The 26,856-nt window shown below is 33.9% G+C and overlaps 1 protein-coding gene across 1 annotated transcript in view; it reads left to right on the top strand.

Annotated features, from left to right (window-relative positions):
- LOC103590736 (regulator of nonsense transcripts 2) overlaps nt 1–25,431 on the top strand; it is a gene marked incomplete at its 3' end in the record, with an annotated part of 80,687 nt that extends 55,256 nt beyond the window's left edge. The window contains exons 10-18 of the mRNA XM_008573041.1: nt 1,770–1,883; nt 4,331–4,447; nt 9,587–9,772; nt 11,496–11,699; nt 12,447–12,722; nt 15,021–15,204; nt 20,618–20,757; nt 24,919–25,023; nt 25,333–25,431. Of these exons, the coding sequence (XP_008571263.1) occupies nt 1,770–1,883; nt 4,331–4,447; nt 9,587–9,772; nt 11,496–11,699; nt 12,447–12,722; nt 15,021–15,204; nt 20,618–20,757; nt 24,919–25,023; nt 25,333–25,431 (1,425 nt within the window). The remainder of the gene's footprint in view (nt 1–1,769; nt 1,884–4,330; nt 4,448–9,586; nt 9,773–11,495; nt 11,700–12,446; nt 12,723–15,020; nt 15,205–20,617; nt 20,758–24,918; nt 25,024–25,332) is intronic.
- Nucleotides 25,432–26,856: the final 1,425 nt, after the last annotated feature.

The following is a 26,856-nucleotide window of genomic DNA, read 5'->3' as shown; positions in this document are numbered from 1 at the left end:
GCGACACTGAGGGTTGCGATCCGTTGCCGGACACGGAAAAAGACAAAAAAAAAAACAAAACATATTTATTTGTGAAAAGATATTTATGACAAGGTTCACAGTCAAATTTATTCAATGTTATTTAATATTAAAAATGAGAATCTAGTTTTATTTTCTATATATCTCTAATATCAAAGCTATTTTGTATGCTTAGAGGATGCTTTTATTTTTATTTTTATTTTTTATTTATTTTTTTATTTTTTTGTCTTTTGTCTTTTTCCGTGTCCGGCAACGGATCGCAACCCTCAGTGTTGCCCCCGCACCGGACCGGGGACCGGCAACGGGATTGCAACCCTCGGTGTCGCTCCCGCGCCTTGCTCAGCCAGTGAGCGGCTGGTCTGTATGTGGGATCCGAACCCTCGGGCGGGAGCGCTGCCGCGCTTCCCAAGCGGCGCACTTATCCAGTGCGCCACCGGGCCGGCCCTTATTTGTTTTTAATTGATACAGTTTTGTTGATGCTTTAGGTTAAATTTAGTTATAGTGAGCTTCTAGTTTGTTCTGAGCTGTTAAATTAGTAAAGATGGTTTAAAAATCTCACTAAAAATCTAAAAAGTCAGAACATCTACCTCTGCTTACTATAGAAAGTAGATCCTTAAAAATTAAGATGATAGATTCCACTGAAGTGTTAGCTGTCTTGATATGTAAAAGTTTAGTTTTTACCTAAATGATTATCATTAAGTGTATAGCTGCAAGTGAGATTAGGCTTTATTTTGAATCCTAGCACATACATGTGAGGTTAGGGTAGTCGAACTGTCAATTGACAATTAGGAGATTGGGATTTTAGTATTGGTCCTTAATCAATTGCTAGCTTGTGTTCTATTTCCATTTGTTTTAACTATTAAATCAGAATAATAACAGCTGTTTTTTCCTTTCTCAGAATGTTTGTTATGTGGAGAAAATGAGATAGGATAGTATCCTGGAAAGAGATCACTAACTTAATTCAAGGCACTGCCGTATTATGGTCATTGTTCACATAAAAGGTTTCTAGACCATAGGTTTGGTTTTCTGATGAAAAAGAAATTCTTAGGTTAAAGCTAATTGCATTTGTCTTGATGTGCCTGTTCACATTTTACTGTTGTAATCGGATTTTGTTGCATTTGATATTTCTTGAAATGTGTGCCTAAGTAAGGGACTTATGTTTGCAAAGGACTTGAACTTCGACATCCAGCCATGACTAGTGGTAAGAAAGAACAGTGATTATATTGGATGTTTTATTATAGTAAATTTATACTAGAAAATGCACTACAGTTTATAATTATAATACACCAGCTAAGCCTTAATAACATTTTTGCTTAAGTGAGCCCTTGGAATTTCCATTTTTAAAGCAGCATTTCCTAAAGTGTGTTCCTTATAATATTAATTTAATGTGATGTTAACTAGTAGAGGTTAACATTTCAAAAAGGGGATTGGTGGTGCCAAATAAATTTGAGAAATATTGACTTAAGTTAAACAGATTTGTTTAAGACCCTCTTTTCAAAGCCTGATAAAATGCATTGTTTCCTCAAATTATTTGACTATGGAACTGTTTTGCAGAGCACATCTTAGGACTGTTGTTAAACAGATCAAAATTTTTCCTTAACTCACTTAAAATAATTTGAATATAGCAAGAAATTATACCCAATTTATTTAAAATATTTGGAGTGAATTCAAATGTATTAAAATAACATTTCTTATCACAGAGATTCAAAATGTTGACTACTGAGCAATGCCTTTTTTCTCTTAATTTGTAGGTACGAAAAAAGGACCAGATCAATATTGAGACAAAGAACAAAACTGTTCGTTTTATTGGAGAACTAACTAAGTTTAAGATGTTCACAAAAAATGATACACTTCATTGTTTAAAGGTTAGTGCTGAATTATTTATTTTTAATAGAAAAATGTAAAGTTTTAGTTATAAGTGGTGGATAAAATGAAATAATTAAATATTTGATTAATCCAAAGGAAGAAAAGAAAGGAGTAAAAAGGAACATTAAACAGATAAGCAAAATAGAAAATACTAAGATAGGGATAAAAATGCACCTATCAGTAATTATGTGAAACATAAAAGGACAAAATACATCAAGTAAAAACCTTAAGAGTATAAGACTTGATTAAAATAACTATGTGCTATCAATAAGAGAAATAAAGACAAGAAAGGTTAAAGTAAAAAGATAGGGGAAATATATTGTGCAAATACTAATTGAAAGAAAGCTGGTTTCTCTATACTGTTATTAGACAAAGTAATCTTTAAGGCATGAAGCATTATTAGAAATAAGGAAGGATGGTTAATAATGCTGAAGAGGTCATTTTAATAGGAAAGTATTACCTTCCTGGAATCAGTATGCATCTAATAACTTAGCTTCAAAATATATAAAGCAAAAATTGGCAAGTAACAGAGAAATTTAAAAAATCCACAATCATAGTTATAGATGTGACAATAACTGTTAATAGCTAAAAGAACAGAAAAACAAAATCAGTAAGTATTTACAGAATTTGAACACAATTACCAGCCTTGATCTAATTCAACAGAAGTCATGATCTCTTCAAATGCACATGGGTCATTTACCAAAATCAACCATAAAGAAAATCTCAGCAAATTTAAGAAGTTTGGAATTATTCAGATTATCTTTTCTGTTTACAGTGGAATTAACCTAGAAACCAATTAGTAACAGTAATTAATTATATGTGGTAAAGCTGGTGCAGATTAGGTGGCATAATTCTTCTACATTTGAAATTGATCATTCCTTTACTAAGGTTGTTTTTCTATAACAAATTTCTTACCAACTTGATTTCCTTGGGGTATTAATAAGTACTCGTATACCACAGAAAATGGGCCTCATGGATTCAAATATATTTGGAACACCTTGAGTTAAACAAAATTAAACAAGCTTATTTACTGCATGATTTCTCAGAGTGTGTAAAATACTAATAGTCATCTTAAATATTCAAGGGATTAAGTTTCCTAAACCTTTTTTGAGCATCTCAGGAAACAGGTAATACTATAAAATACATTTAGGGAAACTCCAGACAGTATTGTAAGAGGAATTGTGAAAATTTTATGAATGCTATAATTGAAAGGAATCATGCCATAAACTATTTGAACTTATTAGTATATTTATTTGTACTAGTTCTTAAAAATATATAGGAAGGATATACATTTTTTGACACAAATTCCATTTCTAGGAATTTATTTTAAGGAAATAATTATAAATGTGTGAATGTATTTATCTGCAAGGATGTTTGTCATGCCTTCTTTATAATAGCAAGAAATGGGAGACAGTTTGGATGTCTAATAAATAAGAACCAATCGTTTTAATCTAGTTCATATTATACAATACTACATACCTTGTGAATCATGCCATAGAAGGGTAAAAAAAAGGACACACACAAAAAAAACTCATGTTAAGCAAAAAACCAAGTTATTAAATGATATAATAAGTCTAAGCCTGTTTTAGTTTAGACAATATCTAAGTCGAAGTCTGTTTTGGTTTAGAAAATGTACATAGAACAAAAAACTCATGTTAAGCAAAAAACCAAGTTATTAAATGATATAATAAGTCTAAGTCTGTTTTAGTTTAGACAATATCTAAGTCGAAGTCTGTTTTGGTTTAGAAAATGTACATAGAAAAATATTGGGGGCTGGCTGTTTAGCTTAGTTGGTTAGAACGTGGTGCTGATAACACCATGGTCCAGGGTTCGATCCCTGTACTGGCCAGCTGCCAAAAATAAAAAATAAAAAAAAAGAGAGAGAGAGAAAGATTGGGAGGATAAATACTAAAATGTTAGGATAATGTGTTATGTTTATAAATTTTATACAATGAGCAAATGATACTTCTATAGAAGGGATTTTTTTTCTTTTTTCCCCTTGTGTTCCTCTATTCAATCTTGACTGCCACAATCAGACAGACAGAACACATGAGGACTTTTTCTTGCAACTGTAGTAGAAACCTTTAGAAAGAATTTTTAAAAGTAAACATATAGACCAAAACAAAACAAAAAGCCATTGAGAAAATGTCAGCTGGATATATGGCATGTGTTTAAATACATAACATAACAAATGTAGAGAGGGCTTTGACATTGGTTTCCATATATTGTTCTGAAAGGAAAGATATTAAATATGTTGAAGTTTTTCAATAAAAAATTTTATGGCAGAAGACAAAAGATGGTCAGCTTCAGTGCTTATTAAACTAAAGTAGACTCATTTTTGTTTTTTATACTGACATTTTTAAAGTTATTACTCAGATGCATAATATTTTCTTTACTAGGATTGAAGGGTTGTCTTTGTAGTTTTTCATCATTCTTACTATTACAGATGCTTCTGTCAGACTTTTCTCATCACCATATTGAAATGGCATGTACCCTCCTGGAGACATGTGGACGGTTTCTTTTCAGATCTCCAGAATCTCACCTGAGGACCAGTGTACTTTTGGTAAGGGCTTAAGGATACTGGTAAGAGCAGGAGGATAAATATTTTTAGCTTCAGGGGTTAAACATATTGACAAGTGTTGGTTATCTTGCTCTGCCATATGAAAACAGACATTTCTATCGAAACTGGAGCATCCCGTACGTAGGAGCTGCCATCCCTGGAGAGCTGTAGGAATTTTTCTCACTTGGCTGCCAGTGAGTTGACAATATTTATTATAAAGGGAAATGAAGTTCAACCATAAAACTTGACAAATGATGCAAACAAGCAGATACTCTTAATACTGTTATGTTAGAGCCATCTTTATGGATGTTTTTGGTACATCTCAAGCCATTATTAATATGACATAGAGCACATAAAATATAAGCTTAAAAATATAAAATTACATTTTAAAATTAAAACACCATAAAAATGTAAGCTTGAACATTTAACTTGGGAGAGAAGTTATTTTTTAAGCTGATTCGAATGTTGAAATGACCATAAAGTTTATAAAGCAGCTATGTTATTATGCTTATTGATAATATTTGCTTGCAGCCTTTCAGGGTAGAGAGAGAGAATGTATGTGTGGTGGAGGATGGGGTGTTAGTGTTAGTGTTAAAGAGTGATCTGGCTTAGGAATTTCTGAGTGTAGACTCATTGTATTGGTGTTGCTATTACAAAAGTCTTGATTGTGTCATTTTCTCTAGACAGGTTGTATTTTTTAGAATCTGGTTGTGAGCCTGAATACTTTCTGCTGATAGCATTTAAAATGAAGAAACATGTGAATTTATTTCTATGAACTGTTTTCAAAAATATTAATATGAAAGCCATCAAATAGAATTGATTTCCAAATTCTCTCTAGGCTTATATCACACTGATCATATAATAACAGTCTTTCTATTGTAACACCAAGGTCAAGGATTTGGATCCCTGTACCGGCCAGCTGCCAAAAAAAAAAAAAAAAAAAAAAACGACCTTCTAATTTCAAATTTTTAAGTCTTTCTATTGTAACACCAAGGTCAAGGATTTGGATCCCTGTACCGGCCAGCTGCCAAAAAAAAAAAAAAAAACGACCTTCTAATTTCAAATTTTTAAGTCTTTCTATTGTAACACCAAGGTCAAGGATTTGGATCCCTGTACCGGCCAGCTGCCAAAAAAAAAAAAAAAAAAAAAAACGACCTTCTAATTTCAAATTTTTATTGTAACAAGAAAACAACTCTTTTTCCTGTTTGGCTTAGGCTGGTAAGGGTAAATGAGATACTGCATATAAAAGTGTAGTATAGATGCCAGGAGAGCCTAACTTTTTTTTAATGAAAAAAACTTTTTTAATACTCATGTTTTATTTATTGCACTGAATCTTCTATATTTATTTTTTGCTAGGGAAATCATTTATGAATCATTGTGGTATGGATGAACACAACTTGCTGAAAACCAGATTTCTTCCTACCTGATCAGTTTTCTTGGTTCAGTGGATATTTTGCCCTCTTATAGGAAAAGTACCTACCTTTTATCGTTGACTCTCTTGATTCCCGGACAGGACCCTTGTTTATTTATCATTTAACAGTTTCAGGGTTCTTTCTCTGTATTAAGCACTAAACTCTGTTCTGCAGGGATGTTACAGCTGGGTAGGAGGGATGGTACAAAGAAATGAAATATTAATTGCTATGCTCAAAGTGGTCCACGTTCAGTGAGCGGGAGCTAAACCACATAATTTCAGTATGGTGGTGTAAGTGCTTTAATAGAGGTCTGCAGTGGATATTGTGGGCTCATGGAAGGGTCCATAAGCCAGACTGAGTGAGTCAGGAAAGAGCTTCCCTAAAGGCGTCATAGTATTTATTGAGTGCAAACTCTATGGCAGACCTTTGGGATATGAAGGTGAAAGAGATAGTCCCTCCCTCATGTAGTTTATAGTCTAATAAGGCAGACAGACTAGTAAATAGATAATTGAAATACATTGTGGTAAATGCAGTATAATAACATGGGTAACACAAGGTGTAGGTAATAGAGGAACCTAATCTAGTCTTCGTATGTCAGGAAAGGTTTCCAGAGAAAAGTGATGTTTATTTTAGAGACCTAAGCAGAGTTTTAAAGGCAGAGAAGAGAAGCCAACTGAATAAAGCAACTGCAGATGAGACTGGAGAAGTAGGCACAAACTAGGTTATGAAGAGCCCTGAATGCTATGCTAAGGAGCTTGAGTTTTTTTCCTGATGGCAGTGAATAGCTATTGAAGGATTTTAAGCAGGTAGGGTAGATATGATCACACTTTTGTATTTAGGAAGATTAGTATGGAGGAGATACTGTGAGGTAACTGAGACCAGACATTGGGAGAACAATCAAAAGGCTGTTTTAGGGGCCGGCCTGGTGGCGCACTGCTACAGTGCGCCGCTTGGGAGCGCGGCGACGCTCCTACCGAGGGTTCGGATCCCACATACAGACCAGCCGCTCACTGGCTGAGCGAGGTGCGGGCGCAACACCGAGGGTTGCGATCCCGTTGCCAGTCCCGGTCCGGTGCGGGCGCGACACTGAGGGTTGCGATCCGTTGCCGGTCACGAAAAAAGACAAAAAGGGGAAAAAAAAGGCTGTTTTAAAAACCTATGGAGGTCGCCAGTGAAGAAATGGATTGAAGTAGGGATGGAGGATAGAGAATAATAATTAGCTGTGTGAAAATTTTTAGGAAGTAGATCTGATGAGATATAAAGGGTGAGGAAGAAGAAAGTGCCCTGAGATAAGACCCAAGATTCCAGCGTGGGTATCTAAGTGGGTGATGGTGTCAGTCACAGAGATAAGGGAATATAGTGGAGGGAACAGATGGTGAGTTTGGTTTGAAGCACGTCAATGCTTATGGGGTAATCTAAAATTATTTATATTTATTTGAAAACATATATATCGTTTTAACTGGTTTGCATTAAAAAATATTCCTGGCTAATGTTTTTTTTTTTTAAAAAAGATGACCGGTAAGGGGATCTCAACCCTTGGCTTGGTGTTGTCAGCACCACGCTCAGCCAGTGAGCAAACCGGCCATCCCTATATAGGATCCGAACCCGCGGCCTTGGTGTTATCAGCACCGCACTCTACCGAGTGAGCCACGGGCCGGACCCCTGGCTAATGTTAAAATTAGTTTGGGCTGTGTGCAAGTGTGTGTGTGTTGGGGAAAATGGTTCTAAAGCAGTCTAACTAACAGGTTGAAACTAATCTACATTAAAAACTGTGTTGTATATGTAGAAATGGTAAGTTAAATGATGCATTACATTTTGTCCAAAGAATTTATGGGGTATGGCTTATCTCTAGCCCTATTAAACATGGAACTGTTTTCTTGTCTGTTTGGCAGATTCAACATTTAGTAAACATTCACAAATTATGATACAGAGATGTCAGTATGCGAGCTTAGCTACAATCAATATACTTTAGAAGTACTAGGAGACAGGAGAAACAATTATTAAACTTGCTGTACATACCACAGTATATATTTAAATTTTCTCCCACTATATGATGGTTTTATGTGAATGGAAAAGATTGAATGTATTATTAAAATTTTATTTATTGATGTTATTAATTGCATGCCTGCCAGGTACTGTTTTAGGTGCTAGGTATACAACAGTGGGAAAAAAAAAATACAGCCACTGCCCTTCTTGGGCTTACGTACACAGCAATCTTCTCAAAACTTGAAATCTACCACTACCCACCACCCCAGTCCACAACACCTGCTTGAAGCTGGTCAGTAGTTTCCTGCTACATATTTAGAACCCTGAATTCTTACTATAGTGTGTACTGTTCTGTGTTACCTAGCCCTCTCCTTGCCTCTTCAGTCTTATGCTGCTCCATGTTGGAACCACACTGGCCTTCTAGTTCCTGTACCATATCACACTCTCTTTCTCCTCGGGGCTTCTGTTCTTGCTATTCCCTCTGCCATGAATGCTCTTCCAGTGGTTCTTCAGTCTTTTGTCATCCTTCACATCTTAGCTTAAAAGTCACTTTCTCAGAGAGGCCTTCCCTAACCCACCTCTAATTAAAGTAGGTTCCCTGTTATTCTCCATCTTAGTATCTTGTTTTTTTTTTCCTTTATATCACTGATCACAATTATTGAAAAGATTAATAGTTAATTTGTTGACTTGTTCATTCTCTGTCCTTATATACCAGACTATTAAACTTCCTGAAGGTAGGAATCATGTCTATCTTGTTCACTGTTGAGTTTCCAGCACCTGGCATAGTGCCCAGCACATAGTAAGTGCCAAGTAAAATGTTTCTTGAATGACCAAATTCAGTAATCTTAATGCTTGGTATGATGCTGTTTTAAGAATTAGGAGCACTATTTGAAGATCTTTAGCAGTGGTTCTCACCCAGTATCTACTGGGTAGAGGTGGCTGCAAGACATCCCACAATGTACAAGATTAGTTCCCCACAACAAAAAGTTATCCATCTAAAATTTCAATAGTGCTGAGGTTGAGAAATCCTGAAGTAGATGATGATTGAATAGATCCGTGTTTTTTGGTCACCTCCTCTGAGTTAATGCCGAGCAACCCTAGACAAGTCATGAGACCTTGGGGGCTTTTAGTTTTCTTGGCTATAGAGACATGTCAGATTTATTTTTTTTATTTTTATTTTTTTGGTGGCTAGATGGTACAGGGATCTGAACCCGTGACCGAAGTATTATAACACCACACCATAACTAACTGAGCTAAGAGACATGTCAGATTTTTCTGGTACAACATTGGATGGCATGAGGTCTGAGAACAAATTTATTCCCAATTGCTGTACATCGAGTAGCCGGAGCCAGAGTCACCCCTTTATTTTTTTAGTCCTTAATTTTGGTCACTCATATATTTGAACCTTGCTTTCCTTGAGAGTTCATGTCATTTGGCAGAGTTATAAACAAAGTTACATTTGTTGCAAAGTTTTCTGAGTATTTTACTGGATAAGGCCTAAGGCCAAGCACTCATGGACTGTGTTCTAAAAATGATAGTGTACTTACACACTCTTAGAAATACCTAGTGATTGTTTTTTTCATTTTCTAACCCTTTATCTTGAAATTTTATCACTGAGAATAGAAGTTTAGTTAGGAGTAAAGAAATCTTAGAATGAAAGTGATTTTTTTGTTTGTTTGTTTGTTTGTGGCTGGCCAGTATGGAGAATGAAAGCGTTTTGATTAATTCGGACTTTTTGTTTTAGGAGCAAATGATGAGAAAGAAACAAGCAATGCATCTTGATGCAAGATACGTTACAATGGTGGAGAATGCGTATTACTACTGCAACCCTCCGCCAGCGGAAAAAACAGTGAAAAAGAAACGCCCCCCTCTCCAGGAATATGTCCGGAAACTTTTGTACAAGGATCTTTCTAAGGTTACCACCGAGAAGGTACATCTTAATAAAATCATATAATAGTCAACTTGAGATTTGTTGTAGTGCTAAGCTTACATGAAGTCTAGGAGAGGTGTAGGGGTAGACATCAAGTTTCATTATGATTGATTCTGTACAAGTCATCCTAAGAAGGGATTCATATTATGATACATAATATTTGGGACATCTCCTTTTACGATAACTTCTTATTCTAATTAAAATAGTAAATCTTCTAAATTTAGGTTTGATGCTATATATATATATATATGTATTTGAAACTATTATTTTATCTTTGGTATTCTATAATGAATTTGCCCTTAAATATTTTGCATCAGTGCAGGGGATCCTAACCTTCAGTGGTGTTTAAGAGGCCCATGGCCTCTCTGAAATTGCATAATTTTGAATGTTTGTGGCTATCTGTATTTTTCTGGAGAGAGGGTCTGTAGCTTTCTTCAGATTCTCAACAGGAATCAGTTTCTAGAAAAGGTTAAGAACTACTGACCTATCATTTTGATTATTATAGTTATCTTGTTAGAAACTTCATTTTTAAGTAAGATATGTTGAACAAAACATTTCTTGGTTAACTCTACAAGTTGACACATAATACAGGTAGAACTTTTTTCTTTTTAGGATAGAAGGTGATAAGGATTGATAGTGCAGCTTTGAAACTTGAAATCAACTTCTCGAGTCAGAGGCAATTGTTGTTTAAAACAATTTTAAAATTGGCTAAAAGTTTGAAAAGTATAGAATGCTATGCGATGGAGAAGACATTGACATTTCCCATGAAGCTGGTATGAGAACACGTTTAGTGCTTGAAAGATGGATTGTGGATATAGAGAGTAGAGATGAAAGGAATACTTTGCAATCTAACAATACCTTCCATTTTCTTCCAGAATAAAAGCAGAAAGAATTTGATTATAGGTAGAACTCTGCTGATTATCTTGTTACCAGCAGAGGTTTTGAAATAGTAATAGCTAACTTTATGGGACATTTATAATGTGCCAGGCATTTTCCTGTGTACTTCACTTATTTTATCTTGTGTAATCCTTACAATAAACTATGAAGTGTAAGTAGTTTTATTTTCCCCCATTTTACACATGAGGAAACTGAGGTTGTTGTGCAGCACCTGCCTTGATGTAGTGTCCTTCTCCATTTTAAGTGATTTTTTAACTAATTGACCTTGCGATTATTTATTTGTTGGAAATTGATGATTTTTAAAAAAGTGTTTGAGATTATTTACATCAAATGATGCACAAAAGAAGGCATATTATTTTTGGCAAACATTGGATATTTCTTTCAGTGAACTATGTAGATGACTGTATTCTTTTAGTTTGATTGAAGACCTGGAGACTCTAGGGAATTTGGGGGCATTATGAAAAGATTTAGGAAAAATGAGAGTACATTTTGGCATAATTATGAAATCTCATTTTTCCTATCTCTGAAGTGAAGAGGTTGATAGAGGATCTCTAAAGTATTTTTCACCTCAAAAATTCTATGACTGTACAATCGTAGTAAAACGTCTATGTTATTTGGTCATACTACCTTGTACTCAATACATTTTGGCATAATTATGAAATCTCATTTTTCCTATCTCTGAAGTGAAGAGGTTGATAGAGGATCTCTAAAGTATTTTTCACCTCAAAAGTTCTATGACTGTACAATCGTAGTAAAACGTCTATGTTATTTGGTCATACTACCTTGTACTCATCTTAATGATTTAAACAAAATTCTCCTCATTTAGGTTTTGAGACAGATGAGAAAGTTGCCCTGGCAGGACCAAGAAGTGAAAGACTATGTTATTTGCTGTATGATAAACATCTGGAATGTGAAGTATAATAGTATTCATTGTGTAGCCAACCTCTTAGCAGGACTGGTGCTCTACCAAGAAGATGTTGGGATCCATGTTGTAGATGGCGTTTTAGAAGATATTCGATTAGGAATGGAGGTAATAAGCACTTTCTTTCATGTCACCAAATTGGAGTTTGTGGAGAATTTAAACAACCTTTACATTCTATTATTGAAAAATTGTAATTAGAGAAACTGTCTTTTTCCCATATGGTGCCATTTACTACTACTTCTTTGCAGTTAGTGATTTGTTAATAAGCCGTGGTATATCAGATTTCCTAGTCTTCTCTCAAGCTAATACTGGAGTGTTCTTTGCCTCTTTTTCTTAAGCCCTGTTAAGCTTATTTTGGAATACTATATTAAATTTTTTTATTTTCAGTTTAGTATTGAGACTCATGTTATAAGAGTCTATAAATTTATTAATTAGAAAAAGTTCATAATCATTTTATGAGAATTTTCTGTAAGCACTTCATTCTTACTATAAAACCCAGGCTTATTGTTTCCTTAATTCACAAATAGCAGAGAAAATCAGCTATGGCAAGCTGATAGGGAGACTTGCATTTTAACTGTTTTAGAAACAATTCATTTAATGATAACTTAATACTAAATTTAATATCTAACATGTTCTTTTTTTAAAACTTTCAAAGATATCCATTTCCTAGAGAGAAAAGGGACACTCAGAAGTGACCACCTTATCAGAAAAGGAGGAAAGAAACCATCCCTTGTTTCTCTGTTCAGTGTTCTTTCAGTAATCAATATTGTCACATTACAGAGGGGAATTTACCTGTTTTCAAATACATTTCTACATTTTATTGAAAATCTGTTTTGTTTTTGCTTTGTTCTTTAGGTTAATCAGCCTAAATTTAATCAGAGGCGTATCAGCAGTGCCAAGTTCTTAGGGGAACTTTATAATTACCGAATGGTGGAATCGGCTGTTATTTTCAGAACTCTTTATTCTTTTACTTCATTTGGTGTTAACTCTGATGGTTCTCCAAGTTCATTGGACCCTCCTGAGCATCTTTTCAGAATTAGACTAGTATGCACTATTTTGGATACCTGTGGCCAGTACTTTGACAGAGGTTCCAGTAAACGAAAACTTGATTGCTTCCTTGTATATTTTCAGGTATATAAAAGCTGAAATATGCAGTTTGGCATTACTTAATTCATTACATGTGTTGCAAAAATATTAGAAAAGAAATGCTATAGTATTCATATACCATATATATGTTCATAATTAGATTATATTCTTCATATAAAGATGGTCTTAGAGATTTAAAAATATATGATGGATTCTAATATAAAATATTCTAATTGCTTGCAGCTTTTACGATTGATAATCATTGATCATTAATTTGGGGAATTATTTTGGTATAGTTTATGAATTTTGATGCAGTAATTTATGGACTGTGATATTTAATGCAGTAATTTAATTAATACATTTTTATACATTTGATAGTGTATTTTCTGGTTTACATCCAAAATTGTTTCTAAAAGATCTAATATTTTTTTGAGAGAAAAAAACTGATCACTCTGGAGGCTGCCGTTTAGTTCAGTTGGTTAGAGTATGGTGTTACAACATTAAGGTCATGGGTTAGGATCCCAGTACTGGCCAGCCACCAAAAACAAAAACCAAAAAAAATATCACTCTTGGGAAAATATGTTAATTTTAAACATAGGAAGAAATATTTGTTCGTTCATTAATAAACTCTTAGGTTGTACTTTCCGTATCTTAATTTTGGTTAACTATATAAACTTGTGATTTAGAGCAAGTACAGTATAAACTAAATTTAGATACAAAAACAAACAATCCTACAACTTCTATAAAATTTGGTATTTCAGTAATTAACTTGTAGCTTGGTTGGTTGGAGCCCAATCACTAGTTCCCATAAAATACAATGTTATAAGTATACTATCAAGCGCTTCAGATGTTACTGAATAAAGTACCAGGAGTACCATTCAATTTGATACAGTCAAAATTGTTAGTATTTTCGTTTGCTCATTGATGAGGAAAATAAATTTAGTATTGCAAGTTAAGGTATCAAAAATACATTCACATGGTGACTGGTGCTAAGTGGGGATAAATATGCTTGAGGAATTGCAGTTTAACTTTTTCCTACCATTCTACCTTTGCAAGAAAGGACAACTTGTTACTTCCTTATTTTCTGAATTGCTGAGCAAAAAATGGGGAAAGGCGTTTGCAGATATGAGGGTCGTATTCTTCTTTTTTGGTAAGGACTATCTTAAGTTGGAGACTTTCTGTATTAAAACCAGAGTTTTGCTGCAAAATGGCTGCTGTAACAGTATCCAAAGTAGAATCTCTTTCTGAAGAGAATCCGTATTTGGATTCACTCTGACATCCCAGACTGAGAGAAAAGAGCCACTCAGTAACATCAAGAGCAGAAGGAGACAAAAATATTTTCTAAATTGATTAACAGATGGAAATCTGTAGCAGAGATATACCTCGGGAATGGGGATTAGAAATAAGTGGGACCTGGGAGATGAGGTCATTTTCTCTCCTAGAATGTAGAGTGTATGGTTAAGTAGTGGAAAGCCAGGTAGAAAGGATCACTTGGAACAGTGCTCCTAAACTTTAAGGTGCATACACATCACCTGGGGATAATGTTAAGATGCAGATTCTGCTTCAGTTGGTCTAGGGTGGGAGTCTACAAGTGTACGTTTCTAATAAGCTCCCAGATGAGGTCCAAACTTTGAGTGGAAAGAATCTATATAACAAACTGGAGAGGAAGAGTAAAGCACCCAAAGGAATACCTGTTCACATTCTAGTAAGTTCCTGGCTTGTGCTTCCAGTTAATGTAAATTCAGGGGTTAGAACAAGTACAAAATAGAATGAAGGAACCAAACTAGGAATTGAGAGGGAAATACCTGCTCAGTGACATATACACAGTAGATGATCAATAAATGCTTGTTGATTAATGATTTTTAAGTATTTCAAAAAACATATCTTCAGATAGTTTAATTGAACTCTTCACTCTTAGGTAGCATAGAGAAAATAGTGAAAATTTATCAAAACTGTGTGGCTTTGAATCTGGTTGGTTTTGTAAAATTAAATATGTGAACCCTGTTTGGGATGTGGGTGTGGTATTTCCAGCTTGTTTAATAACACCTGAAAATTTATTTGGTATTTTATTTATAATTTTTCTTGCCTTTAAAAAAAAACAACTGACAGTTACAATAAAAAGATATTTAGAATAAAGTCACCAAATGGCTCAAAAACTGTACAGACAGAGGGAAATAATTAGAATAGGATCATTGCTCTTGACCACTAATAAAAATGGTAGGTGTCTTGTACAACCTTTTAGCCTGTTAGTACAACTAGGGAACATCACAGTATAGTTTACTATTTTAAAATATTTTTGTTATTGATTTCTTATAGCTAAATTTATTTTTCATTTATTATCAGCGTTACGTTTGGTGGAAGAAAAGTTTGGAGGTTTGGACAAAAGACCATCCATTTCCTATTGATATAGATTACATGATCAGTGATACACTAGAACTGCTGAGACCAAAGATCAAACTCTGTAATTCTCTGGAAGAATCCATCAGGCAGGTACATGACTTGGAACAAGAATTCTTAATAAAACTAGGTAAGCAATTAATTACGGAGAGAAAATGAAGGTGATATATGGCAGATTGTTTCTAGAATTTGCTTTATAATGTTATCAAAGTTTACATTTGTATACTTTGTATTTTGGGTGTTGAGTGTTGCATAACACTGTTAATTAGGTAAGACTTGTGTGGAGTACAGTAATGTGTTTTCATTAAGTAATCTCAAATTGGAAAACAGTAATGCAGAACTTGAAGCAATTGACAGTGGTAGAAAAACACAATCCTTTCAGCCTCTCTTAATTTCAGAATTTTTGGTTGCTAATATAAAATCTATGTTTGATTAAAGCATCTCTTATTTATACAGTGTATATTTTTACCAGGCATTTCCTAAGAAAATGCAGGGTAGAAACTGTAGATGGGAATACATGTTAGAAGTTTAGAACTATCCTACAGAATTCCAGACCTTATTCACTGGCAGAGTTGCCTTTATTTCTAAGGATGAGCAAAAATGTGCTACAAGAGGATTATCTATATACTTTCACAGTATCCTCCTGAGATTGTTCTGGGAGAAGAGATAGCTCTCCAACAGCTCCCACTAGGGACTGACGGAACCTACTAGCCTTGTAAATAGAAATAACTGGTACAAGGTACAGCCATTACCAATCTGGTTGCTTGCTAATAGTTCTTAGCATGTTTCATTGTAGTCATTTCAAAGTGACACGTGTTTTCAGACTATTAAGCTAGTATTTTATTTCCCATTAGCACTTGGTGCATTCATGTCTATCATTAGGGAAACTTTACCTTCACCAGTAATATTAATTGTATTAATTTTCTACATTGCATATTTGAAGAACTGCTTTTCATAGGGAAGGCATTTCTGATTTTTTTTTCTCTAAAACTTTTTTTTCATATTATGTCCAGCATATTAATAGGATTGCTTTCTCAAAAGGTGAATCTTCTTTTGGAGAATATGATTGCTGTTATTTGAGCATTATTTTTAAGGGTGGTACTACTGATTGTGCAAGTATTAGCTTTTCCTGCTACTCAGCCCATAAAGGCATATGTGATTCTTCTTGTTCTTTAAACTTAGTCCTATTACCTCCCCCTTTTTTTCTTTTTCAGATTTCTAATTGAATAAATGATCATTTCAAGCAGAGTACTTATCAGCTTATTTATTTCACTTACTTTGTATGCTTTGAAATTGTTAAGTCTTAGCCTTGTTTCATGAATGGTGTATTCATGAATGTTGTGCTCTCTCTGTAGTGGGCATGAGTAAAGATTAGTGTGATACCAGTTTGGTGGTGGTAAAGGGAACAGTTGTTCTTTGTACTTGTAGATCAAAGGGTTAAATTAAGGACCTCAAGCTTATTTTGAGGAGTCTGTCTTTGTTTAGAATATGGAGAAGGAAAAATAGGTCACCATTTATGAATGAAATACAGCAGCCACAATTAGTGTATTCCTAAGTATTCTCCATTTTCCTCCCGGTTTTAGAGTTTAAACATCAGGAAGAAAATACATGCAGAAGAACTGTATTAAATCATTTTCCTGTTGGTAAACCATAAGATAATATAGTATTTTGCCTTTGGTAGTTTTCTGTTTGTTTTCAAGCACCTGCAAATTTAACGTCTCATTTTAGTTTTATAGTAACCCACTGCTACCTAATAGTTAATGGGAAACACTAAAAACATTCCCTTATATTTTAAAAATTATTTTTAATGTTAAATAACAAATGTTCATGGCAGTAATTTTGAAAAATACCAAGAAAACAAATATCACCAATATTCCATAAAAAGGATAATATGTTAATATTTTTATATATATTCTTCCATTCTTTTAACATTTTTTCACGTGTGTTTGCAGTTTTATAACTAGATTGGATCTACTTAATATATTATGAATTTTGTTCCTGACATTAAATAATCTTTAAAAATTTGTTTGTTTGTTTGTTTGTTTGGTCTTTTTTTTTTTTTTTTTTTTTTTACTGACCGGTAACGGGATCGCAACCCTCGGTGTTGCGCCCGTACCGGGGACCAGCAACAGGATCGCAACCCTTGGTGTTGCGCCCGCACCGCACTCAGCCAGTGAGCGGGGAACCGGTCTCCACATGGGATCCGAACCCTCGGCGGGAGCGCCGCCACACTCCCAAGCAGCGCACTCTCCAGTGCACCACCGGGCCGGCCCCTGAAAATTTGTTTTTTAATTGGCTGTTTTCCTTTGTAGGAATGTGCCACCATTTATTTAATCCTGCTGTTGGACTCTTAGGTTGTTTCTAGTTTTGCACCACTATAAATAATGTTCTTGTGTTATTTATTTATTTATTTATTTATTTTTCCTTTTTGTTTTTTTTCGTGTCCGGCAACGGATCGCAACCCTCAGTGTCGCACCCGTACCGGACCGGGACCGGCAACGGAATCGCAACCCTCGGTGTCGCGCTGGCACCTCGCTCAGCCAGTGAGCAGGAACCAGTCTGTATGTGGGATCCGAACCCTCGGCGGGAGCGCCGCAGCGCTCCCAAGCGGTGCACTGCAGCAGTGCGCCACCGGGCCGGCCCTCTTGTGTTATTTTTTATTGTACCTCTAGTTTTCTCAGGATAGCTAGGATTACTAGCTGAGACTTTCTTTAAGAACTAAACCAAAATGGTAATAGGCAGTTCTAAATAATATTATAAAGAACAGAAATTAGAGAAATAGAAATGAAAAAAAGATAAAATTCATATAAATTACACTTGAAAGCAAAAGGCTATATTTCGTAAATTAGAAATAAAATCAAAAGAATATTATAAAAGGCCTAGAAGTAGTTTTAATTTAATATAAAACAATTTAGTATGTGATGAACTAGGATTCTTAAAAATCCATCCTAGGATAAGGACGACAGAGCATTTGGGAGAGAATTAAAATAGAAAATTAAAATATATCAGTAAAAGTGGATTAAAGAGTTAAATACTTATTTTTAAAGGTTAAAAATAGATCTGCTTATTTATCAAATATTTGGAGAGGCCTTAATATTTCCAAATTTTAAAATGATAGAAGAGAGCACACAAAAATAGACATATTTATGTGTTTACAACTTTTATACAATGGGAAATAACTAAAAAGGAAAATAGTTTCCATGCCAGGTTATTCTCACTTATTTAAAGAACACAGGCAAATTGATAATAATAGAACACCTCAATAGATAAACGAGCTGACATAATTACATAAGGGAGGGCAGGGAAGATTTGGTGTTTTTACTGAGTACTGTTTGTTTGCCAAAATGATAGAGGTGATGTTATTTATATTTGACAAATGAGTTAAATAAAACCCAAATTAAAACATCGGGTTAACTGTTCAAGACAATTCAAAGACTGTGCCCTTTCTGACTTTAAGTATGTGGGGAAAATGTTCAACAACTCGTAGCAAGCAGAGAAATATAAATTTAAAAAATCTGAAAAGAGGTATTACAATTATTACCATCTCTGTTACAAGCAGGAAAACTGAGGCACCAAGCAGCTCAGATTCAGAGAATACTATTTTATTTTGGTCTTCAAGTACACTTGTAACATTTTAATATTTAAAATGTTTCTGTCTGGATTTTGCATTTTGTTATCTGTATGTCCTTTATATATTCATTTTTATCTAGACTGTTTATTTTACATTGACAGTTTCCTAGGGGTCAGCAACTGGATAATTATTTTACAGCTTAGCAAATGCAAAATATAATACTTATAAATTGTTTTTGAAACTAACTCACATTACAAATGAAAATGTGTTAGAAATAGTATGTATTTTCCTTACAAATTAGAAGTAGGATTATTAAAGCTACTTATATATTATTGTTCTCCCCATGAGGCATATTTTAAGTGGATATAACAAAGGTATAATGATGTCTTATGCAACATGAGTTTATTACCACTGTGATATTTTTACTGAGGATGGTTTGGTTTATACAGTCCTGACTTTACATTTTTTGCCTTTGATAATTAACAGTCCAGTATTTTACTTTTAGAAGTCCATAGAAATAAATAATATATAAAATTGATTATTTGTATATACGAAAAACTAGTAAGTGATAAGTAGAAAATATTTAAGTTAACGGAATCTCAATCTGAGCACCAACTTTTTTTCCTCAGTATTATTTTCCTTTTAATTTTTTTTTTTCCAAACTCAAATGTACCTACTATATATAATCACTCTGTACATCCATATTTTTGTACATCCATATAGTTGCTTAGACTTCAGACACTGGAGTAAATTTTTAATCTTACTGGTTGGCCTGGTTATAGAAGCTCTGGATCTCAGTATTCATAAAATGAGAGGGTTCGATCACATCATCACTAAAGTTTCTTCCTGCTCTAGTCCTCTAAGATCCTGTGAATAAATATTTACTAAACACCTACTGTGTATTTTTCAATACATGGCCTCTGTTAAGTTTTGAGTATAAAGGAAGTTCTTTATCCTCAAGGATTTTATAATCTGATGAAATCATTTGAAAAAAATATAACATGGTATATCATCAAACGTAAAGTGCTATAATAAATTCTCCAGGTGCTTTAGGAGCAAGCAGGAGAAAAAGTAATAGATTGAAGTACTTGATAGTTTATGCAGGAGGTAAAACTTAAACTGAACTTGAAGAATGGATGGAATTTGAAAGTACACGTTGAAGGGTTTTCTCTACTGAAAAGGGTATTGGATGAGCAAGATCTCAAGGCAGCAAGAGTCTGACCCAGCTGATGGAAAAGGCTTAGGAAAGAGTATTGGGAAATAGTGGTATCAGATGAGCCCATGTTATATGCATCTTGAAAGCAGAGAGAGTACATTAGAATTCAAATGATAATAGGAAGACTTGACTAGGCAGTGAAATGTGGGATGGACAGGGGAGGTGGAAGCAGGTGCAGGCCAGGCAGTTCCCTTTGGAGGAGAATGCTGTCACTGAAGAGAAAAAACTAAGCTGTATGGTGACAAAGCTGTCTTTTTGCCTCCTTTCTCTGCTCTTAATTTGCAGATGTTCATACTGATAGCCAAATGTGATTTCTTCGTTAAAGTGACATGATATCTTGGAGTTTTCAGAGATTCTTTTTGGTAGAGGGTGTGGCAAAAGCTGTATCTTATTTATGACTGAGACTGCACCTTATGTGCTGCTACTTTTTACCTGTTCACCTGAGACTGAGATAAACCGGATAATCCAAGTATTTGAAGCTCTAAGAAAAGGAAAAAACAATACCCACACATATATATTTTTTTCTGTTTTTGGTAATGGTTAGGACATGTATCAGTGCTCCTTTGTTGAAATGTAGGTCTACACATTTAGTTTTTTAAAATATTTCTCACAATAGTTTTCAGTTCTGTTCTTTTACCACTGTGCTGAGAAAATGCCTGTTGAATTATCTTACTTAATACATTTAAATGAAGTGGTATAATATAAAAAACTAGTCTTTATCTTTTTTTATGTACTTTTTCATTTTCTCATTTCAAGGCCTAGTAAATGACAAAGATTCGAAAGAGTCTATGACAGAAGGAGAAAATATTGAAGAGGACGAAGAAGAAGAAGAGGGGGGAGCTGAAACTGAAGAGCAATCTGGAAATGAAAGTGAAGTAAATGAACCAGAAGAAGAGGTGATGACTTTTATTTATAGCAAATAGGTACATTTGTATAAGAGTATTTTGATTACGTGAGCCAAGATTTTTTTTTAATACATAGAATAAGATCTCTTCATTAGTTTTATTATAGTAAGTGTAACCAGGAGTATATTTGTTATAAAACCCCTTGATTAATTAAAGGTTTTTAAAGAAAGAAAGGAAATACTGATCATAGCATTTTTATTTAATAAGAAATCCAAAGAAAAAATGTTGTTGGATCTTCTGTGTATCTTAATCTCATTGTTTGATATGGACTTTTTAGCCTGCGGGTTTTACAGTCTTCAAAACAAAATTACTGGCTAGATATTAATGAACTTTCCTTTATTTTTCCCAGATCTAATGGTACATGAAATCTGAAATTCATTGTGTACCATAATTTGCACGTCTTTTTTGTTTTTATGACTCTGTTAGGTCAAACTATATGAAATTGTTCTTCTACCATTTTGACCTACCAAAATGTCCTTTTCATGTGGTTCAACCTAATAGTTTTAATCCTTTTGTTTTTTCTTCTAAACACTCTTGAGTTGAATCAAATTAACAGGATGTCTGAGTTTTGCTGCATAACCTGGAGGTAGATTGGGGAATGGGTTAGGGGCCTAGAAGAAACTGACCATGAGCTTATTGTTCAGTTGTGTGATGGGTAAGTAGGGATTCATTATACTCGTCTCTCTACATTTGTATATGTTTACACTATAAAGTTAAACAAATTAAGTTCAAAGAAAGAAGGGTGAATAAGAAGAGGAACAGAATATTAATGAAAATAAAATTTAAACCATGAAATTAGCACTTTTTCACTTGTTTTTGTATGAATATGTTATATAATCATGGCAGTTTGATGTATATGGTTTTTTTATGTGTTCCTTGGGTGCTTAAAGCATTTAGGAAAGTGTGATAATTTAGAAGTATGATTTTAAATATTGAAAAAAGTTTACATTTTTAATCAATATTTAAGAGTTTTGGGGAAATAGAATTTTAAGTGTTAAAGTTTTGATTTATTTGAGTAAATAGAATGCAGATATTTAGAGAATGTGGGTTGTTTGCTATTTAAAGAAATGTTAATTGTTTATAGCATTCATAAGATAGATACATAAATTGCAGTTTTTAAAAGCTCCATTTAGAATTAAAGAAAAAAGGACCCAGTAATTTAAGGTAATTAAATTTTTCTACAGTTAGAATTAAAAATCTGTAAGGTTGTGTTTTCTTTAGCTATCAAGATCTATAACTATTACTGAATATTTGGTATAACAAATTTGCTGTTAGTTAAAGATGAATGATTGTGAAAAGGCAGTATAGACAATGATGTACAGGGTACTTCAAAAAATTCATGGAAAAGTAGAATTAAAAGATAAATGAAGCTTTTCTTGAACTTTCTGAAGGCCCTTCATGTGGCTTTTTTAATTGGCTAGTATTTACAGGCATTGAAAAATGTACCTTTAAGTATTTATGTCATTTGCTACCATTCTCTCTTTTTAACTGTAGAACTCCCTTAAAGTAGATATAAAGAAATTAATAACAATTTTAGAACCGGAATGTTCTATAATTGGTTTCAGAATAATAGATGGAATTATATTGCTTTGTTTTCAAAATGAGGTCATAGGAACATTCAGTAATACAATTTAAACTAGCTTATTAAGTATTTTATAACAACAAAGGGAAATGAGAAAGTATTTCCATTTTATATTTTCAGACTAATCTTGTGGTTGACTTTGGATTTTGCTACTGCACTAATTAGATAAATAGGATCTAATAAATTCAACATCCTTGGTAAATGTGACATTAAAAAGGACTCATTTTCTTATAAATTTCTCATTCGAAGAGTTGTGATGTATCATATTTTCCCCTCTAAATGCATTTCCTCCTTTTCAAACTTTATAATTTATAATCATTTTAAACCATTACTTTTCTAGTTGGAGAATGAATGTTATACATGATGTATGTGTGTTTGCTAAGTAGAAATGCAAACAAAATGTTTAACTGGAGGATCCATGTTTCTGGGAGGAGTAAAAGGTGTTTACTTTAAGAGAAATGAGTTTGGAATAGGTTACTTCTCTACCCACCCCAGGACCACTGTTTCCCATGATTATTCTCCAAACATCAGGAAAAGAAATTTATTAAAGAAGGAAGATGCATTGATTATAAAGTAATAGGAGCAACGGAGGATAGTCTACAGCTATTTCCTTAAACTGAAAAGAAAATGGCTACAGTTCAACTCTTAAAAAAAGTGATACTTCTCTGTCTCCAATTTTTTAAAACTCTGTATGATCTTTTGAAGTTATTCTTAGCACCTAACCACCAGAATATTATCTCCTAAATACCAGCTATGTGAGTTAAAGATAACTGTTTAAGGATTAAGTACGTGTTCTTCTGCTAAAATAACTTTCTGCGGCATCTATGTAATTTATCAACAAAGTACAGATTCTTTATAATAATAGCAATAATAGTTATTTACTGAGCATTTATTATTCATGGTCACTGTCCTAAGCGTTGTATTTATATTACTGTTTCTGATACCACCCTTGAGGAAGTTGAGAAACTAAGGCACAGATAGGTTAAATAATTTGCCCAAGATCTCAGAGCAGTTGGGACAGAGCCAGTATTTGAACTTGAGCAGTTTGCCTTCTGCTATGCTTTCCATCCTTCTTTTCCTAGCTAGCCGGGATTTTGTGGTCCGTGGACCACTGCTTTCTAATTCCACCCATTATTACAACAGTGTACAGTGGGATTAGGACAAATGAAATTTTTGCTCAACCTTTTAATTTGAAAAACTAATAGATTTTATATTGCCTGAATAATACAAAAAATAAAGGGGGGTGGGTGGGATGTTAATACATTTTAGCTTGGTTTAGGTTAGTTTTTGAATAGAAAGTATCTTTTAAGTGTTAAGAAATGATTAATTTTTTTTTCAAGGACAAATTTAAGAGCATCTTATTGCAAACTTAATTTTGAATTATAGAATTACATCAAAAAAAGTTAATGCATTTGTGTACTTTTTCAAAATGTTTACATTTTAGGAATTCTAAAAATTTCCAAATATCTCTAGTAAGTAATAATACACGGGAGTTTTTGGAATTAATTGCTACACACACTAAAAGTATTGTAACAAATTTAAATCATTTGTTTTAGGGATTGTTTTTCAGTCATCTTGACACAATGAGAAGCATCTGGGTTTTTTGTAGTGTTTTCTTAGAAGTTTTATGGAACCACATGAGGGGCATATTACAGTGTTGTTGGGGTGGAGTGATAAACAGATGGAGCTCCACTGTGTACTTGCCACCTGTCAAAAATCTATCAGGGTTCCACCCTTTGTTTTGTTTGAAAAGGAATTTCGACTGATATGAAAGAAGGGGAGGCGTGGCCTGGTGGGGAGGATGGAGGAAGTAGTGCTTGAAATTCAAAAATCTATCAGGGTTCCACCCTTTGTTTTGTTTGAAAAGGAATTTCAACTGATATGAAAGAAGGGGAGGCGTGGCCTGGTGGGGAGGATGGAGGAAGTAGTGCTTGAAAGTCACCAGCTAGGGAAGTGGTAGAGCTTAGCTCTTATGCTTTATAGCAGTGCATCCTTGGAAAAGTCACTTAACTTTTCTGAGCCTGAGTTTTTTCATGTGTAAAAATGGGGACAATAAAGTTTATCTTTTCATCCTCAGAGTTAGGTAGAGCAAACAAAATGAAGTATGTGAGAGCACCTTCCAAACTGTAGTGCTTTATGAAATGTAGTGCTGTGTCATTGCTTTCAGCTGGTAACAATGTTAAACTTGAACCAACAGGTTTCCATTGCAGAATTAGATGAGTATTAAAGAACTACTGTGAGAAATTCCCCTTTTCGAAATTAGTTTCAGAGGAGAAAAACACAAAATCATCAGGAAACTTGTTCCTTGTGGAATTCAGGGAAGAGTTTCTACAGTGGATCTTTGTATTCTTAGTTCAGTGGAAGGTAGTGAGATGGGTTTTCAGCTACTGTTATGTAGTAAATGTCACCAAGCTGATTTTGCCCTCCTGTTGTAAGCAGACCGCATAAAAGGCTGACACTCAAGAATAATAAACAATTATACAAAAGTTTTAAAATCCTTTTAAGGCATGTAAAATATAGTAATCCTTTTCAAAGTGTTTTAATCTTCTACTGATGTTAAACAATTTCAGGAGGGTTCTGATAATGATGATGATGAAGGAGAGGAAGAAGAGGAAGAGAATACAGATTACCTTACCGATTCCAATAAAGAGAATGAAACTGATGAAGAGAATACTGTACGTATGGCTGAAAATTTTGCTTTTTGAAATTATGCAACATTTTCATAGTATTTGAATTTTATCCACTGAAGTTTTGTTTCTTTTGATTATTGTGAAATATCTCTTTGGAAATTCATTTTCAATTTGTTTTCTTAACCATTTTCTTTATTAACAAATTCTTTTAACATTTAATAATGTTATATATTTTATTCACTTATTCCTTGAGTTATGTTGAACAAGTTATCAATACAAAAAGGCTCTGCTATACAAAATATTGCAGTTAAAATTTCTGGTCTGATTTTATTGTTTTTGTTTTGTTTTCATAAGGAGGTAATGATTAAAGGAGGTGGACTTAAGCATGTACCTTGTGTAGAAGATGAGGACTTCATTCAAGCTCTGGATAAAATGATGCTAGAAAATCTTCAGGTATTAAATTTTGCTCTATTCCAAAGATTCTTCTCAATATAAAACCTAGCAGCACATTAAATTATGGTTAATATGAGAGTTTGTATTGTCTAACTATCTGCGTCTGCAGCAGCTTTTCCTAATGTACACAGCTTGCAGCTGCCAATACTTCTTGCATCCTACATCCTGATTTGCACATTTCTTTGAGGTAGAGTAGGAGAAGATGTAGTAAATGGAAAGCTTGGAGCAGAGCAATTTTATTGTACCAATCTCTTAAGTCATATCTCTTTATTTCTAAGACCCTTTTCTTGCAGTTTGTTTAGGAGCCAAACTGCAGAAGATAAACATTTGGGGAAATTCAGTTTAGTAAATTCTTATGTTTGATTTATTATTTGAATAGCTTGTATGTAAATAGAGAAATATTGGCTATTTAATTGTTAAAGAAATGTTCATTATTTAATGTACCCATAATCTGTTAGCAAACTGGATTTGATAAAAAGCTCCATCTAGTAGTTTTTAGAATGTCATAGTAATTTGGAGTAGTTATATTTTTCTATAGTTAGAGGTAAAATCCCCTAGATGGTTTACTTCAGCCCTGTATGTAGCTATTGTTAAGCCCTTTAGTGACTTGAGGAGAGTGGTTTTGTTGGAATTGTGGAACGCAGGCCCCGCTGGGGCAGGTGCAGTGGAGAATGGGAAGGAAGGGGGTGAAGATAGTAGATGTAGGTAACTCTTGAGGAGTTTTACTAGAAGGGGTAGAGAAATGAGGAGTAGCCACAGAGTACATAGAATTAAAAGAGAGGGTATTTTTTAAAGGTAAGAAGATATTATAGAGTCTCTATATTCTGATGGAGCAATCCTTTAGAGAAGAAATACTAGATTTTACTTCCCTTGATGCTACTAATGCCAAAGATATGTATGGTAAAGCACAAATTAGCATTATAGGTATGTTAGACTGATCCGCTTCTTCCTTCATATATTAAACTAATGTTTCTTCATATATCCAAAATGTTCTTAATTTATGAAATAAACCTTATATTTATGTCATGTAGGAGCCCAAGTCATCAACTAAAACATAATTATTATAATCCTCTTCAAGAGAAAATAAACAGTTTACGTCTTAAAGAAACTTTTCCTATCTTATACGAGTTGGTAGCGATTTACTTAGCCTTCATTTGTTAGCCAGTATTTATTGAGCACCTAATGTGTGCCCAGAAGTTATCATCAGCCAAAGTATAAAGTAGTAAATACAACAGACCTGGTTTCTGTTCTTAGAGAAGGTAGATATTTAACAACTAAACAAATACATAATCTCAAATTGTGATGAATGCTAAGAACAGAATGCTTTGGTAGAGAGTAAGGAAAGGACCTTCTTTTGATAGGATGTTGGGGAAGGCTTGTCTGAGATCATGAATTCTAAGCAAGACAGGTAAAATAGAGCCATTC

This window comes from Galeopterus variegatus, unplaced genomic scaffold (assembly GCF_000696425.1).
Source record: "Galeopterus variegatus unplaced genomic scaffold, G_variegatus-3.0.2 Scaffold867, whole genome shotgun sequence".
NCBI lineage: Eukaryota > Metazoa > Chordata > Mammalia > Dermoptera > Cynocephalidae > Galeopterus > Galeopterus variegatus.
Note: the sequence above shows the minus strand (reverse complement) of the source record. Positions and strands in the feature narration are given on the sequence as shown.